We start from the raw sequence: 18,587 nt of genomic DNA, 5'->3' as shown, positions 1-18,587 counted from the left end.
ATTGAAAAACCGGCAACATTGACCCGGTTAAGGCATTATTCCACCGCACTTGATGAGAATCGAACCTCAGTTGTTCATTCTTGAGATGGCTTAACCATTTCAGCAACGACTCGTGATGATGGTGTTTTCAAATGTTATTACTAACATCTATCAGAATGTTTTCGTGAAATGAGTCCGTATCTAAAAAAATATATTTTTATGCCGTGAGATGATAACATTGATAGTTTTAATGAGGATAAATACATGATCTCAAGAGAGAGAAACTGACAGAATGTAAATACCTTTCATAATAAATTAGACTTCATATTTCGTCAGTCGCGCTGAACTTAGTCTGGGTACGTGTTGTCATGAATGCTGAGCCCTTACAGTGGATCGATCTCCCATGTAAGGACGTCTAACATCTGACTTAATATGGTTTAGAAGCCGTCTGTGATTTATGAGACCACAGCTTGAATCGGACTCCAGCGTGAAGACGAGGAGAGAATTCTCCATAAGTCATGGCCTGCAAACGTTTGTAAGGTCATTAAATTATACACGTCGGCAGGGCGAATCAGATTATTTCTTCATTTATATCACCAAGTTTCAGTTTCAGTTTCTTGTGCCATATAATGTCGAGTGGGAATGTTATTGTAAACACGGATTGTGAAGGATGAGGAAGGAAGCGGTCGTAACATCTTGAAGAGACCGAAGATTATCGGCAGAGATAGGTGATTGGACCGAGAATCGAAAGCAGCACCTCAAGAATTCAAAGCACGCGTGCTAACCACTCGGTCGCGACATTGAGTGATATATTTCTTGTGGCAATTGGTGAGGGAGAGAGAATAATTGGAAAAGAAAGCTTCAGATGAGAGCCTGAATGGACCGATCAATAAAGAACTCCGAGCGTTACAAAATGAAAGAGAACCATAATGACGTCTGAAACCATTTCACTGACGCCATCCAATTGGACGACGAAAGGTATTCGACTTTGCTGTAATTCAGATCATTCAATATCGGTTTTAGTACTGGATCTATTTCTTACAAATGGCAACAGTAAAATGTCACGGAGCGTCTCCGTGAATTGTTTAAGTCACACACGTAGGATAAGTGGTAACTGCTCTCACTTGAAAGAAAAGTATTTGGTTCGAATCTCTCAAGGGCTAGCTGTCGTCCTGGATTCTGGTCTTCTTTGTTGTGCCGCCTCGTAGTCTTGGAAGTTTGTTTCCATCATTACGTTGGCATCACAGTCCAGAAGAATAAAATTCAGATATTGACTCCAGCGAGAATCTCAAATCTTGTCGGTCATCCAAAACGAGGTTCAATTCCGAGGGGCGAAAAATAATCTTCTAAGAATCGTTTAATAAAGGTGTACTCTGTTTTATATTCGGGAGGTTCTGGGCTCGAATCCAGGTCCGGAGACCATCTATCCTGACTGAGATGTATCTGTGTTTTCCTCATTTCCTCCCAGATAGAACAGAAATTGAGCTACGAACACTTCCTTCGACTTAATTATTCATTAATCATCCTATCATTCGACGCTACATAATCTAAGCTAGTGATATCGTCATTAAATAAATCTCAAATATATAAAGCAACAAATGGCAGGCCTTGTGTCGAATAGTAGCATCGAAGCGTCGGGCTTACTCAGTCGTGATTAAACGGCAATTGATTTCGCAGCAGGATGGGTGACGGGTGCTGGAAGGACATTAATCATTCTAACCTCGCTCATGGTATTTCGTGAACGGGTGATTTTTTTTATCTTGGATGCTCCCCAATTAAGTTGTTTTGCACATCGATGCACTCCAGTGCTGTAGTGCAAAGTGTCTGTAACGCAAGCCGTCGTTAGCATGGCGAGCTGTGATTTACGTATCATGGAATGTGACGTTAAACGTTATCAATTAAAATTAGAACACGTAATGATTTTTTAACACTGCTGTGTGTCCGTTATTGCCTCGTCCTTCTTCCAACTGCATAATTTTATTGGCGCACTGATCTGATGACGGCAATGGCTGATAAGAATAACATTCAAAGAAAAAGTGTACCGTATCTTAAAACACAGAGGGAAGCTGCTCTTCCCAGACTACTGTCGATCACTCACTGTAGTTCTCCCTTATGTATTTTTCTTTGCATCTGAGCAATATATGCAATTGTATTTTGCTTTAAAATGTTTCTTTATTTTGACATTTTTAGAGGGCGCAATGCTATTTATAGAATTCTCTTATCCGTTTCTTGCAATACGGTGAGATTTCAGGTTCTCACGGCTGCGATTATGAAGATGGCTGTCCTCTTGGTTTGTTGCGTCGATTCTGGTAAAAATTTACTGACTACAAGACAGTCATCGTAAATTTGATTGCATGTTTTGACAAAATAATCACGTAATAGTAAGTTTCATCTCAATTTTTCTGTTCTGATTTCATCGGAACAGAACGCATTCCGTTGAACCATAAACCATTCTTGCATAGCTACGTTCCACGGCTGATGCTGATATCAGATGAAGTCCCAATTGAGCTGATTCGTCTTCGGTTGTCCCATGTACACTGATCGATCTAGTTCTTGACATCAGCACAGCGACAGTCAGTGACAGTCCAGAACGCACAAGCATCAGCGTTCTCTTACATCCTTGTTTTCTCGATTTCGTCCGTCGTCTGAATGTTCTCGAAGCTGGTCTTCTCTTCTGCCATCAGGTAAAAAGGAGGGACAGAGAGAAATATCTGTTGGTTAACCCGAAGTCTAGGTCGACCAAGGGGTCCAACAGATGTTTCATGCCTTTCATTTTTAGCAGATGACGAAAGCAGAATCCAGCTTCCGAAACGCTGTAATTTTGTAATATTTAGGCTATGTAACGCACCTTAGTCAGAAACCTTCATACTTGTTGAACATTCGTTCAAGTCTCTTTCAGCCTTCAGCCCAGTCGTAAAATTTATTCTTGCTGTAACCACATGATGAGTTCGCAAACCGTTGTTAGGTCTTCATCACGCCGTTGTGTGAGCGAAGAACCCCTTACGGACTGTTCATATCTGCCTGTCCGCATGATTAAACTTCATTGTTGGGTAACAATGGAATCCAACTGTCATTGTTGGAACCGTTTGTTACCCAACAGTGGGTACTCAAATTACATTTTTAACAAGATGATGTGAATTGTTTGAAGACGTTGTGTGATAATAATTTGGGCTCATTTTATTCCAGGAATGGCCATGACCTTATATGTCATTGTGCAAAAATAAACCGGGATAACATTAGTGCAAGAACGACCTACGTGATTGTGCGTGAAGAACTCCTTCAGAATGTTGGTGTACTCCAAACAGCAGGCCTCTCCAGTCTTAACTTTTCTTTGGTACACCTGTCATGGAGCGGCCATATTAGACGTGTCATAGTGCTGTACTTAGGCGAGAGCTTTTCAGATAAAACTTACAGATAAACAAGGCTTTTAACAGGCTTTAGAAGCTTATCTCAAACTACACAACAAAAGGGGTTCATATTTTACACGATATTGCAACGTGCGCATATGCACACCAGCGAACGTCGTGTTCAAATCAACCAGAAATTTAAAACTTTAGAAAATAAATCACATTCTCTGTAGGCCTGTATAATTCCAGAGGAAGTCATTACGTATTTAGAAAACGCTTACAATTCAAAATTAAATTATGTAGACGAAGAAGTTAAGATTATAATTTGTTTTAATAAACGGCTATATCTGACGGATACAATAATTTTTATTATTATTATTACAGAAGTAGTTACGAGCACTGCCTCACTAAGTAAGGAAGTATCTGGTGATAGACCCTCTATAATTACCCTCCACATTTAATATATATATATATATATATATATATATATATATATAGCAGTTTTATATCGTAGGAGTAATGATTCCGACTATATCAATGATGAAGTTCTTAACACTTTTGACGGACAGCTTAAAGCGTACCTAAGTGAAGATAGCCATTTCCCAGTGCAGTCATCTCTGTTATAGAATACTGCTGTTTGTTTCTATCTGAGCAAATATACTCTGTACACCTCAAATTATCGTACTATTGAGTTTCTTCGATTTAGGGATGCCATCAATTGTAAGATTTAGTAATAGATTTTCAGGAATTTTTTCGTAGCCGAATGTCTTACCGGAATGCGACGAAAATTAGTAATGTGCCGTCTGCGCTGAAAAATTTGTGGCAAATTTAATTTGTGTTAATATCAGTTAAATATTCTGTAAAATCTTAATTTAGTTTTGTCACTAATTTTGTCCAGTCGATCCAGGTTTTTATGAAAAGCACACTATTTGATAGGCAAATTGATTCAACTGATTTCAAAGTTTTCTTCTGGGTTGACAAGTAGGTTAGTATCTGAAATAACAGGCTTGTATCCGCAGTAAATAAACTTCAAGACCAACGATAAATAGGAAATGCCAAGGAGGCATTTGGGAAAAAAAAAAATTAACAGTGCAATGTGACGCTGGATGAGAAGTGATGGGTTGCGGAAGGAAACAGCCGTGTCTAATTGAAAGGTGGGGAAAGTAACAAAAGAACTCCGAGTTTTGGTCTCCGGGCCCAGTTTCGAAACGTGGATCTTCCGAAGGATAAGAATGCAGCGAAGCGTGAAGATCATTCTCGAAAAATATTGTCTTGTAATAGGTGACTGTATTATTTTTTTTAGTAAAACTGATTTACAGTAAATTTTCAAACTATTTACAACATATTTCTTTATCTTAAGACATGTCTTGTCAACATAAGATATTTTTGGCCGTGATGTTGGTATAATCGATGATGGAACTGGGTAAACGGCCGGTTTTGTAGGTTTAGTCCAATGTTATTGCTTCATCTGGTTTTCCAACCACTATTAAATTTATTGGGCCGGTTATGTGTAAAAGTCATTCGAGACACGTTTCAATAGTGACCATTTTTCAGCGTAACTGACATAAATCTAGTCACGAACATGTTACTGCACGCGAATTGAAAAGTAGGCCGTTCCACGTTTGTATGAATTTATTTATTTTTGTATACGGTTAAGGCTCAGTAAAATCTCCAATTAGTTTTAACGTTGTGGAAATGTTTAACATAAGGAATTGAGAAATATCTTACACTTTTAAATAAAGGCACTAGTATAATAAGGGACGCAGTGGGCCGTGCAGTAGCTCAGGTGGTTAGTCGCCGGCTTTTCGAGTCCCGGTGCGCTCTCAGGTCAGTCTGTGTGGGGCTTGTGGTGGACAAAGTGGAACTAGGACGGGAATTTCTCCGAGTCCCTTGGTCTTTTTCCCTTTAAGTATCAGTCCACCGATGCTCAATTTTTACTCACGTGTCTTCTGGATGATAGACAGTTGGCTCGTCAGCGGTCGTAGTTCTGCAGAAATATAGTCTCAACCCTTCACAACAATAACAAGGTGACACAGTGGCTCAAGCAATTATTCCGATTCAGAAAACCATAATATCGAGCATGAGCTGTCAGCTGTGAACTTCAGAGTTATAGTTTAATCGTACGATAAGAACTGGTTCCAGAACCAGTCTAAACGTGGAGGCGGACAGGAAAATCACTGTCCCTGATGGTAAGTTATCCATGGTCATATAGTCGCTTTACTATCTGAAAATCTAGCATGTTCTAGATTATTGTCACTATGAGCGACTGCAGTACAGTAAAGTCATGGACTGCGTTCTGGACGGTCGGGATTCTATTCTCGACTGGGATGTTAGGAATTCCCCTATGTCAAGATGTCTATTTTCTGGGTTGTTGCGCCGTTAAAATATCACTTTTTACTATCAAGGCCAGAATTACATGTATATAGGAACAGAGGGATGAGTGTAGTCATTTGTTTCAGTGCATAGAGCAGCATATAAAACTAAAATTAATAATGTAGTGTATAATGTCTTAGCTTAATTAAGGAATATAATACGATTTCATACACCAAAATCTAAAATGTGATCTTATATCGAGGTTATAATAACTGTCCTGTGTTGTAGTTATAGTAGACCTCCCTTAACACCATTATCACGGCAACGGTTGTAACATCATCCCGTAAAACCGAAAATCCTGGTCAGCAAATGATCGTCGTACAATGACATTTTAAAACAAGACACACATTCGCAAATATTATCACATGAGACCCAAAATCTCTTAAAAAGCAACGAACTATCACAACCCAACCAAGCAACGAACATACCTTATTATATAGACAGAAGAGTATTTATAAATATGTTCCTTATATGTTTCCAGTAAAAAGTATTTTCGATATATTTCAGAAAGATTGTATCCTTCATGGTACGCCGTTTTAAGGAGTGTTTATTTTACGGAGAATACGTGATAGCACATAAAATAATGGAGTAACAGATTAAAGGCAAAAATCAAAATTAATAGTAACTTTTTAAGTCGAAGCGATTCGAAAATTTAGGTCTTAAAGCAAAGAAAAACAGTAATTTTCCACTAAAATGATTACCTGATTAATGCTATTTAAGAAAATAATCGATTTCAGCCCTACTCTGAGAATCATACGAAACCCATAAAAACAAATTACAGCGTTACTGATTCTTAAAGCAGGTGCTACATATTGTTACAACTGAGCTTTCGAGAGTTTATATACTTGTATCATCATCATTAAAATTAATATTATGAGAACGTGCGTGGCTCCTCACAACGATGACATATCTGTTGACATAGCTAAGGACCATGACGACAAATTCAATATAAAATCAAATTTGTCCATCCATAATATAGCGAGGATTCTTGATTAACCAGTGTGTTTTGATTTGACTGATTTGCTGTTTGGAAATACGGAACACACTATTTTGAGACGTGCGGAATACAAAAAGAAACCTTGCAGATTCAGTAACCGTAGCCCCATTTTAATACCTTTTCACTTCCATCTTATCTTCTTCCAGGTTATGTTTTCTAAGAGCTTTCGCCATCGCTTCCCGTTTCCATTCCTCTTTGTTGCAGTTGTAGCAAAATATAGTTTAAATGTGACTGAATAATTTATAATTTTAGTAAAATTTATTGTTTCTCAAGTACATTCGAATAGACGGAATTACAGTACCTGATACCTTGGGGGCAAGCGGACAAGGTGTTGAACTAAGACACAGTGCCGTGCAAACTAAGAACAACTATATGTCAAGAATTTTGGAACTTTCTGTAGTTGTTAAGAATTAATTAACGCATAGGTTAAATTATATTAAGCAAACAAGCCTTACAGAATACATCGAATAGAATTCAGTGTTTGATATTTAATTAAATAAATGGAATGATGGAGAGATGAACACGCACACAAAACAAATAAAAATAAACGTTAGTTAAATACGTAATCGCTGTGACGTGATAGATTCGCGGCAAGTGACAGTTCAGACCGCGAGATTCTCAGCACGTTTGTGGAGTATCATGTAATTAATAAAGCAAACAAGTCCTTGATCCTACCTTTACTGGTATGCAGATGGTGATAAGCAGAAGGTCCGCAGATGCCAGGCTGGCCAAGAACACGTTCGTTGTACTCTTCATACGCCGATAACGACAGATCGTGAAGATTATGAGGGAGTTGCCTGCTATCCCGATGACCATAGTTGCACCATATACAACCAGCGTTGGTATCAGTTCCGACCAATTAAAAATATTATGCGACTCAACGTAATCATAATCGTAATCCGCGTCAGTTTCGTTGTTTCCGTCGGTCTTGTTTTGTTTTATTGGCAAATACGTTACGTTTTTGTCGATGAATTCATCACCTTGTTTTTCCACTTCAGAATATTCTTCACCATTATTGCTCGGAGTGATTGATTGTGTTACTTCATTGTTGAAATGATTGTTGCTAAACTGTGCTTGCACATTGGCTTCTAGACCATGAACTTGATCATGTTCTTTGCCGCTATAGTCACTGTTTAATTCGTTTTTATCACATAATACTAGTAACACTGGACTGATAACTATAAGATAACATATGCTTGCAATGCACGTGAGAAACGAGTTCTTACATGAAGTCATGTTGATATCAGAGTGTATCTCAGAGTACAGTATTAATATTCGGTGTTGTGATTTTTAAAAGCTTCGTACAAGCATGTGTTTTGTATACGAAACAGGACTGATTCTGTTTTTCACAGTCATGTCGAAAGCGGATACAATCACAGATATTTTTCAATGTACTGGACACTTCCGTCTTCGTTGTTATTTATGGTCGTCTTTTATGAATGAAGGTCTTGAGTACAAACCTTATTTTAGTTCAAATTATGTACAGATAACGTTATTGTAAGGAGTCCTTTTCGTAACCCTGGTTTATTAATTTAATCTTCTATTAGCAAAATAATCTAACGCGCCACAACTCTGTGGTAGTTGTTTTAATGTCTGTTTTTATGTGCGAGAGACATTCACTTAATCTTGACACAGTTACAGGCAGCGTTGCTTCATTTTAAGTTGAATGGCTCAAAAACTCTTCATCTAAGGTCGCTACATTAATCATTAAATGTTGCAAATTCAGTTCTGTATACGATTTAATTTAGATAGTGGTTCGTTTAACTGGACAACTTAAATAAATACAAACTGAACTAACTTCTAAAACGTTTCATGAAACTGACAGTAACTGAAGGTATTTTCCAGTACACTCTAAAGTTTTCATGGATGTGTACGAAAAATTTACATTGATTTAATTTACAGAGGAAATAAATTTATTTCTCGCCGCAAAATTTCTTTTATCATCCAGTTTCTTATAACTTATTCGTGAACGTGGTAAGTGTGTTAAAATATTCACAGTATCAACACAGTTAAGTGGCAAGGTATTCATAAGTTCACAGTCTGTGTTACTTCAACTAACAGAATCAATAGCGATGACAGTTAATGTTAAAGTTTATAGTAACTGTCACAAAATTAAGTATAATTATGCTTGCATTCTATATTTTGAAAAAAAAATCTTAAAAGGTGCATCTATTTGCAATGATGCAAGTCAGGAAGAATTCATTACTCTTATCACATAAATTCTACGCTTTAAAGTTAAATCGCTACCAAAAATGGCCCATTACGGAAATGGGTATTGGCTCTACATGTGTCAGCTGTGAAGGAGTTTTCATGAGCACAGGTCAGAAAAATCAGTTTTTAGAACTGCAAACAAGTGAAAACCGAATTACCGTTTTACGGAATTGTGTCTGAGGTGTTCTCACACAGCCCAACACTTTACCCCAAGTTCTGTGAAACAGTGAACTCAGACGGTCAATGTAGTCCTTACATTGAGTTGTGTTACTGAAGAACATGGCAAAATAGCCTTAAAAGGAAGAGTTAATAAAAATGCGCGCTTCCGTCTCGGCGAAAGGAGTTCGCGGAGCGACACTGCGGGGCACAGCCGTTCGTAGTCGTGAACACGAGGCGACTGACGGAGCAACTCAGTTCACCGTCTGGCGGGAGGGCGAGAGCTATGCCCCCTCTAGGCAAATTCAATTCCGCGCGAGACCTGTGCACCACGCATGGCGACCGCCATAGCTTCTCCTACTATCGACGGACCCACTCGATTCTTGCCTCATCTCGAAGCTCGACCCGCAAACCAGCAGATGCTGGGGTAGTATCTCAGCTTCCTGCTACTTTTTTCGGAAGCGTCGTTCTTGGGCATTCTGAAATCGATGCAAAGTATACAAAAACGCCTGACTCTCACACTGTAAGATTGATTAGCTCGTTAAAGAAGACGTCGGTCTTCACAGAGATCTGCTATGGACAGGGGGTAGGTAGGGTACAGGCATGGCTAATTCTGGCCGCTTTGTACATCCATGATCGATTCTGTGCTAACAGCAAAAGGATTTCTAAGATTATCTATTTTTTCAGTCACTTTCAATTCTTACGCCCATCAGCGTTCCAAGTTGTTAGCAGTTAATGTAGCATCATATAAAAATTCAATCAGATCAAGTCAGGTCTGTCCGTCTGAATGACATTAAAATTTGACAATATCGCCGATTATATGCGAATTCTTTCTTGTTCCATTGGTAATCGGCCTATATTTTTTGTATGTGATTTTTTGTTTTATTTAGCGACCTTACAGACGAAACGGTCACTTAGCATCCAGTAGTATGGAGATTATGAAACGATGAATTATTAAGGCTGAAGAAAGAAGACTTAGTGGCAATAATCCTCCATAGCCTGAAGGGGCTATTCAAACCACGAACCACTTCAGCTACTCAGAATTTATTTGTTCTTCATATAATTAAATGTTTAACATCAATTATATAAATCATGTGTATGACGGGTCTCTGAAATAGGTTCAGATCTTTTACTTCAGCGTTCCCCATTAACCTTGGATGATGATAATAATTTGTAATAGTAGTAATGGTAATAGTAGCATTATTACTCACTGAATGACATTAAGTTAGTATATTTTCAAATTAATTGAAGTCATCCGAATCACTTGCTAGCTACATATTTAACTTCCTAGGCCTATTTTCTTGAATCGGATGTAAAACAAATTAAAGCCAATACTCAGTACAAATGTACTGTTATTAATCTATCAGCACTGCCAACCTACATACCTGCTTACTAAGGAATTATCTAATAAACTCCAAGGAGCGAAGTACTTAGGAAGGTTCTGGTCGCGCAGACAGCCAAGAAATTATTCTTCTTTTACAGAATACGGAATAAGGAAAATCTTACGCTACAATATAGGACTAAGATATTATTAAAGAGACGACAGCAGTTTCCATTCTTGGCCCTAATGATATGCCTTTCACAAGTATTCTGCAGTATTAATAAGTTGAGGCTACATATCCTCAGCAGTTCACACAGCGTCATATATAGCCGAATAATGAACCAACCTAACGTAACCTAACCTAGTTCAACCCAACCCATAGTGCTTTCCGATTAACTGCACTACGGTGCGGAGTCACTATGGAATCGTAGCTGTCTGCTCGTATGTAAATACAAATATGACGAATTCCATGTCTCAGATCGTTAAAACTTGCCACTGGCGATATCTTTCAGCTCTTTCAGAATATCACTCGTCCCGCAATACACGTTCATTGTCTCCATAAACCTCTCACAGACGCCTAGATGCCACACAAAAATAATAAACATACCTAGTGTACAACTGTATCACAGTTTCTCAAGTGATAATGTATTCAGTTGGCATTCAGGATATCTCTTCCCAACTTCAGCAACGGCTGTGACGTTCTCAGGCCCTCCAAGCACGTAGATAAATTGATAGTTCGGAATATCTTACTTCCTTGTCATCTTCTCTTGTGTGTTTTGATAAGATGTGTTTCCCCTCAAGCCTAGAGTGAAATAGCGTGAAGGAAAGATGGAATGCGCGTGCTTGAGAATTAGATATTTGTGGATCATCGTTAGACGAATTATACAGAAAACATTCTTTGGAATCCCTTACAAATTCTACGTTATTTACAAGGGTCGAAAACATAAACCATTAACATAAGTCAAACGGAACCCAACTTTTATTCTTTTGGAGTCGCGATCGAGCAGTTAACTCTGTTACTTCGCATTCGGGAGGTACCGGATTTACCTCGGCTGGGATATAGGCTATTGTGATTAAGGTTTTTCATAGTAGGTTTTCTCAGTCCCTCCAGGAAAATGTCTAGATGGGAGATTAATTTTTATAAGGGTCGCTTTCTTCAGTATATTTCTAGTTCATTGTTCTCTAATCATGCTATCATTTTGGACCTGACAAATTGAAAGCGTCGTTAAATGAGTGAATAATAAGTAACTTCAATAGACTGAGTAATGTGTGACTGAAACAAAATCTGTCGACAAATTCGCTTTAAATGTGTTATCTGTTGATAACTCGAAAGAGATGCTTTCCATCAAAATATTTGGGTGTGTTAATGTAATTACTAATCACTGAGATAGAGATTCTTGAACTCTGCTTAATAGAACTAAAAATTATGCATTTGCTAAATGAACTTACTATGTTTTTACATTAAAAAGACAGTGAAAAACTCATCATCTACATTTTTATGAAATGGTGACTAGAATGCTTAGGTAAGAGCAGAAGAGAGAACTCCTCCATTTTGTTAAGTTAAAATTCATAGCACGGCCATTAAATTAATAAGCTTACTGCATAAATAACCAAATGCCTCCACATTCGTAAAGAAACTTCATGGGTATGAGAAGAAAAGGGAAACTCGTGCGAGTGAATTAAAAATATTAGCCAGTACAAACTCACTAGTCTTGTGCTCACCCTGAGAACATCACCGAGAGAGTAAAACGATAGGCAATGTCACGTCACTACAGTCAGTATATTAATTCGTAATGAACAGGAAACGTGCATTTGGTTTAAATGATCGCATCATTACAACAAAAATGTTGTTTGTGAGATGTACCTACATGCTATCTTCAGCTAATCTTTAAGCGCAGAATAACATAAAACACTTTCTGAAGAAGCAGTGTGTTTTTGACTGTCGTATTACGTTCACGAAAAATTTCAGAGGATATTAAATCATGCCTCCTGCTAACGAATTCAGTATTTGATTATCTTTTCATCTCCTCTCTGAAACCTGAAGACTTAAATACACAAATTATGATGTTACCTGTGTCATTACGTGGTGGGAAAATCAGTACCTTAAACTTTAAAGAAGAACACTGAATGCGTAATGAACAGGATGCTGAAATAAGAGACAGGATAATTATAACATTAGCACAGAAGAAGTTCCTAGTAACTATCAAAGAAGCAGTTTGGAGATGTGTGTACTCCAGTTGCTCCACTGGAGTCAGTAGAATTCATTGTGCTGAAGAGGCCATATTGCCCTGATGAGTGGAAGTTTAATTGTGCCCACAAGAATTTCATCTACTTTGTTTGTGCATAGCTTCATAATTAGAGGTCTGTTCATAGAATTATTGCGGGCACAAATATGTACCTCAGCTGTGATTGAATAAAAGGGAGAATAGGAGTTCTATAAACGAAACGTATTGTTTGCCGGTTATTGATGGAACGGCATTCACACCGAAGCCTCGCCTTCTGATTTCAGTGAGTGCCTGCTGTATTAATATGGCATTGTGTGAAGTTCAAGGGTCTATGTAGCATCCAGAATAAAGAATAGGGTGTTCTATTTGTGTTGTGGGTATTATTTCCAGTGTTACCGCCAGTACGAATTCCGTTTCCAACTCTGGCAATGTTCCTTCTGCAAGGTAATAGTTCACTTGTTTTTATAAAAAAATATTTTAATAATAACATGTTCCCTTTCAGATTCTTGCTCAATAATATATCAAGTTTCCTATTCGTCTCTCTCCAAACACACGTGTTCACTCCACTGTGACGCAAAATAATGTGAATAGAGGAACGTCTTTTGTGCTATCATGTTTATTGGAAGTGGGTGGTTGTTGATACAGATGCTGTTAAGCGTAGGTCCGCAAACGGACATTTGCTTAGAATTACTATTACGCTGCACGCTACAAAGCTTTTGCCGCAAGGGCTACGATTCTTAACCTATTGTCAGCCAATTCTGATTAGCGGACCTGCAGACAAGAAGTAGGCAAGGATGGCTGTGTTCCGGGATGTTGAGCCGTGTATTCCGGCAAAAAATTGATCAACATTTCAAAGGTGCTCACTGTCTCCATCTTTATAATTTGCACTCTCCGGCATATTGCATTTGGGTGATCAAACCAAATAAGGTGAGACAGGCTTGATATGTAGCACGCATGTGAAACATGAGATTTGTATATAAAATTTGAATCGGAAAATTTCAAGGGATGTGCGCAGGTGGGAGGATAATATTAAAGTAGGTTATAAGGAAATAGTCTGGGGGGTTGTGGATTTTGTTCAACTGGTTCTGGCTAAGAACAGGTAAGGAGCTTTTATGGACTAAGAAAAAACCTTCGAGTGCCATAAAGTCCGTGGATTTTCAAGCAGCTAAGCTTCTGCATGTCGCTACTTTTATCCATGTGGTGGTAACTGCACTTTGCTGACCAGATTAAATGAAGCTGAGAACCGTCAAATGTCCACCTGCCATCTCTTGAGAAACTGGGACAAATTTTGCTTTTCAGATGCGTAAAAGATGCATTTGAAATAGTGAATACTTTAAAAGCTTCACAAATGACAGCGAGTTAAATGTTTTTGTTTATGTTGAAATGATATTTAATGAGTATTTAATTTCTTATCTATTTATTCGAGCAGCATGCAAAACGCAGGCACCTAATTAAATTCTCATTTTACTTGGCTGACACATAAATAACTGGTTTATAAATTTACGTAAACCACCAATTTCTTTTCGCGCAGTTAGAGGATAATTGAAGGTATGAGCATTTTTTAAGTTGATTCAGTAATTAAGTTGCTAACAAGTGAAGAGGTGGAGAAAATGAAGAAAATAAATAATTATAATCTCAATAAAATTAAAATATTCTCTGAACGATTATGGCATAGCCTGATTTATTAAACCCCACATTATGATGAATATTTTGCTTTTATATATATATTTATTACATCTGTCATAATGGCTTTGTATGATGAATGTATTCAGCAATACGAAGTAAGATATAAGTACGACTTTGATTTCATTGCAGAAGTTTGTAAGTGCACCCCACCCGTACAGGTCTTTGCTGCTCGATTTTCTTCAGCATACAGCACGCCTTCATTTAATTTGCTGTTAACATGACTCACACAAATACATATTTGTGTTAGACTTCGGCTGTAATCCCAGGCTTGTTGTATAGTAACGGGGACATTTACATTTTTGTACTGTAACGTACAATATTCGCCTTTCTGAATACTCGTATATACGTATTTTTGCCTCACCATGTGTGAGGAAAGAACGTGAATATTTTATTAAATTATATTTACGAAATGTAATTTTATGCAACATGATATCTGTTGTTGAATACAGAAATGCAAGTCCAAATTGGGTGACCTCCTAAAAATACACTGAAGTTATATATTTCGCCTGTGACGATATTAGGATTTAAATGAGGAAAAGAATGATCTAATTTCGGAAGTCAGAAGGATTGTATATAAGCTCATCATAGTAATGCATATTATAAATATTACAACTCTCAGGGGTCCAAACTATGATTTACAGTATTGTCCTTAGGGGCATAGCTAATCCGATGACAGGCTGACGCAAAGCGCTTGAAATTATATTTCAGGAATGAGAGTTGACATCCATACAACATAAAATCTGGAAACGCATTTGATGTCGATTTATATCCGGAGTATCGATATATCGAGTAATTTCTCGGTAGTATACAATTCTTTGTATTTGTTTAAAAGTTCTGAGAAACTGTAAGTTTGTCCATTACAAAAGCTACGTGAAGGTGTTTAACTTTGTTCTTAATAAAGAAAGAAATGTACGAAGGGCCATAATATGTGCATAATGTGGATATAAGTGAAAATGATATGACGTGTTCTGTTACTTAAAGTATTTTAAATCTTTAATTAATGTATAACTTGATTTATAATTTGTATAAGGTATGCAAGTAGGACAAATGGTAATGTAAATAAAGAGGGGATACAATGTTTAAGACTGAATATAATCAGGTACTTGGTAACATGAAAAGCTGTAAGCTGTTAAAACTATTCAATATAGACGTGAACGTCTTCAATATCTTTGTGAAATTCCATATCGATCGACATCCGTATTATAATTTAACTGTGTAACGAGCCCCTAATGTATTCTCCTAATAATTTACACACATTTACCCAGTGGCTGTTCCACATAATAATATGAGCTATACCAGCGGTCGGTAACGTAATTTCAGTGTTGTGCCACCTTTTATTAAATTTTAAAATTTCTCACTCCATGCATTCGTGTATAATTTTCCGAATTTATGCTTTGCTTTTTATATGTATATTCTTGTATTCTAATACCAAAAACTAAACCATATTTCAACTGGATTTAATCAAAGTTTTATATTTAAAATATTACAAAAATGTTTCTTTTTGTACAGCATAGTAACATGTCACACCAATATAATTTGCACTAATCTTTCTCGACATACGGATCTGAATAGGAGAAAATAGAAACAGTTCTAACCCAGGTACAATTCATTCGTTTTCATTAAAACATTCAGAAATTACTTGCCATCATGCCACTTTTAAATTCTATGTTGTCTGAATCTTACGTTATAGTTGTGTGTTGTTCTGACCTTTCAATTGAAAAGCATAGGAATAGCTCATACATTGTGAAAGCTCGTATGAAGAGCTTTTCCATACTCCTTAACTCTCATTTTACGAAAATAGTCAATTAAGAATAATAGTTATTGTATTTACCAGAGGAAATGCAATTATTGGCTTCCTTGTTTTTCATTTTTGATCCCAGCTTAAATACGTCTGGTTGAAAATTGGAAACCTAAAGACGAAGGCAAGCTTTGGAGTTTTCGACAGTCTATCATTTGCGAACGGAATTAACGGTGTATTTCAACAAGAAAATACTTTCTTGCAATAGTACCTAGTACCCAATAAAGATAAAACAAGAAACCCTTCATTATTAACTAGTCTTTCGTTATTTTTATACTTCAAATAAAAAGATTTCTCTTCCGTTTAGCATTCAGGTAGAGGTGAAAGGGCCTTTCCCCTACTCTTCTTCCCCACGTTACAGTACATTACGAAATAATTTTCTTGATATAATATTTATAAAATGACTTCTAACTATATGTGTAAGTGAGAGATACATGCTGTTGCAGGAGAATATTTAAAATAATATACAACTCTGTAGTAGTTTGTGAACATTTAATTAAAATGTATATTTTGTATAGCAAGTATGAGGGAGATAAGAAATGAAATGCGTACATTTCGGATGGAAAACCTTATGTGAAGAAACCACTCTTAAGACCTAGGCGTAAAGGGGAGGATAATATTAAAAGTCTTACAAAAACAGGGTGGTTGTAGACTAGATTCGGGTCCGTCAGGATTGGAAGCAATGATGAACACATTAATGAAACTTCCGAGTGCCATAAAAGACGGAGAATGTCTTGACTAGATGAGCGAGTGTCAGCTTCTGCAGGATTCAGTTCCACGAAGTTTGTTGATTCCCAACTTTAAGTAAAAGGCGCATTTTATGTTCCAAAATAGTGATATTTTTGGACTTGTCTATGGGGGAATGTAAAGCACCTCTGTACTTCAAAACTGAGTGATCTCTCAGTAAAATAATCGCATTTCTCAAGGAGACAATGCAGCCAATGAAACAGACGCTACGCTTTGCTTCTCAGTTATTGGATCCTTCTATTCTCTGCTTAGCTCCAATTTTCTATATGTCATTGTAGAGAAGAGAAGGCTCTTCCGCGTGGCCGACTGAGAAATTCGCGCTTAGGCTTGGTGGGAGAGAATTACGATTACCAGGAAGATCTGATCTCAATTAATTGTGTGCACCCAAGTATTCTAAGTGACGTCATATAGTTCTGAGCAAGAATCTCTAACGACTGTGATTTCAGACTATTGCCAACGTGTTACTCCTAATGTTTTAAGTAGGATTTGAGGTTTTCAAGGCGATGTACACCTTAGTTAAAAGGAACGTCGGGAAATCTGTCCGACATTTTCTTACGTTTAATTGCAACAGGAGAATTATGTATGTTTTATGTTATTATACTCACAGCGAATTAAAAATTCTCATAGTTCTGACGTCAAATATTTCGTTAGGCGATTCTGATAAACTGAGGCCACAAAGAATTCTAATAAACTGAGCTTTAACACGTTTATTTTACATTTTTTTCTCCTGACTAAGAAAGGCCGCGAACAATCACAACGCCTGCTTAACAGTGAGCTTAGCATAGTTTCATTACGAAGTACCGCTGACAACTGTTAGTGCTCAGACTGCCTAATCTTTGGGCATCTCGTGCTGTATAATCGCTACTAAATGCATTGTTACATAAATTTATAGACTGTTAATAGATCGAACAGAATAATTAAAAAGGCAGTCGTGTAATTTTGTTGTTTGCCCTCCACTTTCTGTTTTTTGTGCATCACTAAGAACCGCGACTTCTAGTTTGGGAATCGCTGTTCTCGATAATACGAAAGATATAAAACGTGTTACATTTAATAATATTCAGATGTGCCTTCGGCTGTGTGTTTTGTTGTTGTATGCATTTTACACCTGCTTTAATTGGTATTCCACTAATGTAACATTAAGCTGCGCGCTTATTATTAATTCCTCACATGCTGTAACTATAATTACGCGTGGATATGTAAATTGCATTACCATGTATAAACCAACAGCAGATTTACTGAAATGTATAAGCAGTGTATGTAGGTTATAGGACATGTGGTTGTGTTACGAGGATGGTAACAAAATCAGCCGAGGGCTCGTATTTGACAACCAAAATATAGGCCGACATGTGACATTTGAGGTTGTCTGTTTCTCCGAAACGTGCATGTGTACACAGCGACACAACCCAACAGAATAGCATTTTGAATATATGCATTTTTTATTGAATCAAAGCACTGAGCTTTCTTGTTCAGAGTGTAAATGACTAAGGTGACATCTCGTTCAGAAATATTTCATAATACATGCAACTGAACAGTGTTTGAAAATTTCGTATTTACATCTGTTGTTTTTAGACGTTTTCTGGAACATAGACTCTTAGTTAGTTTATCCATATTGCAAGAATTATTAACGGTATTCTGCTCATAATTTATAATATATATTTATTTTTTATCTATCTTTATCGTGCGGTTAAAGACATTGACCTTGACCGCTCCAACAATAGGTTTGTGGGTTTGAATTCCACTTGCATTG

General features: G+C 37.1%; 1 protein-coding gene and 1 long non-coding RNA gene across 5 annotated transcripts in view; one reads left to right on the top strand and one right to left on the bottom strand.

The window, feature by feature from the left end:
• The window catches only part of LOC110837577 (QRFP-like peptide receptor), a 140,881-nt gene extending 131,581 nt beyond the window's left edge, over positions 1–9,300 (bottom strand). The window contains exon 1 of one of the 3 annotated variants that reach the window (XM_022079859.2): positions 7,372–9,300. In XM_022079859.2, the coding sequence (XP_021935551.1) occupies positions 7,372–7,932 (561 nt within the window). In that variant the 5' untranslated portion in view covers positions 7,933–9,300. The remainder of the gene's footprint in view (positions 1–7,371) is intronic. The other 2 variants (XM_022079857.2, XM_022079856.2) reach the window with 2 other exon arrangements.
• LOC147874805 (uncharacterized) overlaps positions 1–18,587 on the top strand; it is a 180,933-nt gene that overhangs the window by 142,277 nt on the left and 20,069 nt on the right. The window lies entirely within an intron of this gene.

The sequence above is a fragment of the Zootermopsis nevadensis genome, unplaced genomic scaffold (genome assembly GCF_977971745.1).
Source record: "Zootermopsis nevadensis isolate Lab colony 2312 unplaced genomic scaffold, Znev_1.0 Znev_ptg000004l, whole genome shotgun sequence".
NCBI classification, from domain to species: Eukaryota; Metazoa; Arthropoda; class Insecta; order Blattodea; family Termopsidae; genus Zootermopsis; species Zootermopsis nevadensis.
This window is presented reverse-complemented; position numbering and strand designations above follow the sequence as displayed.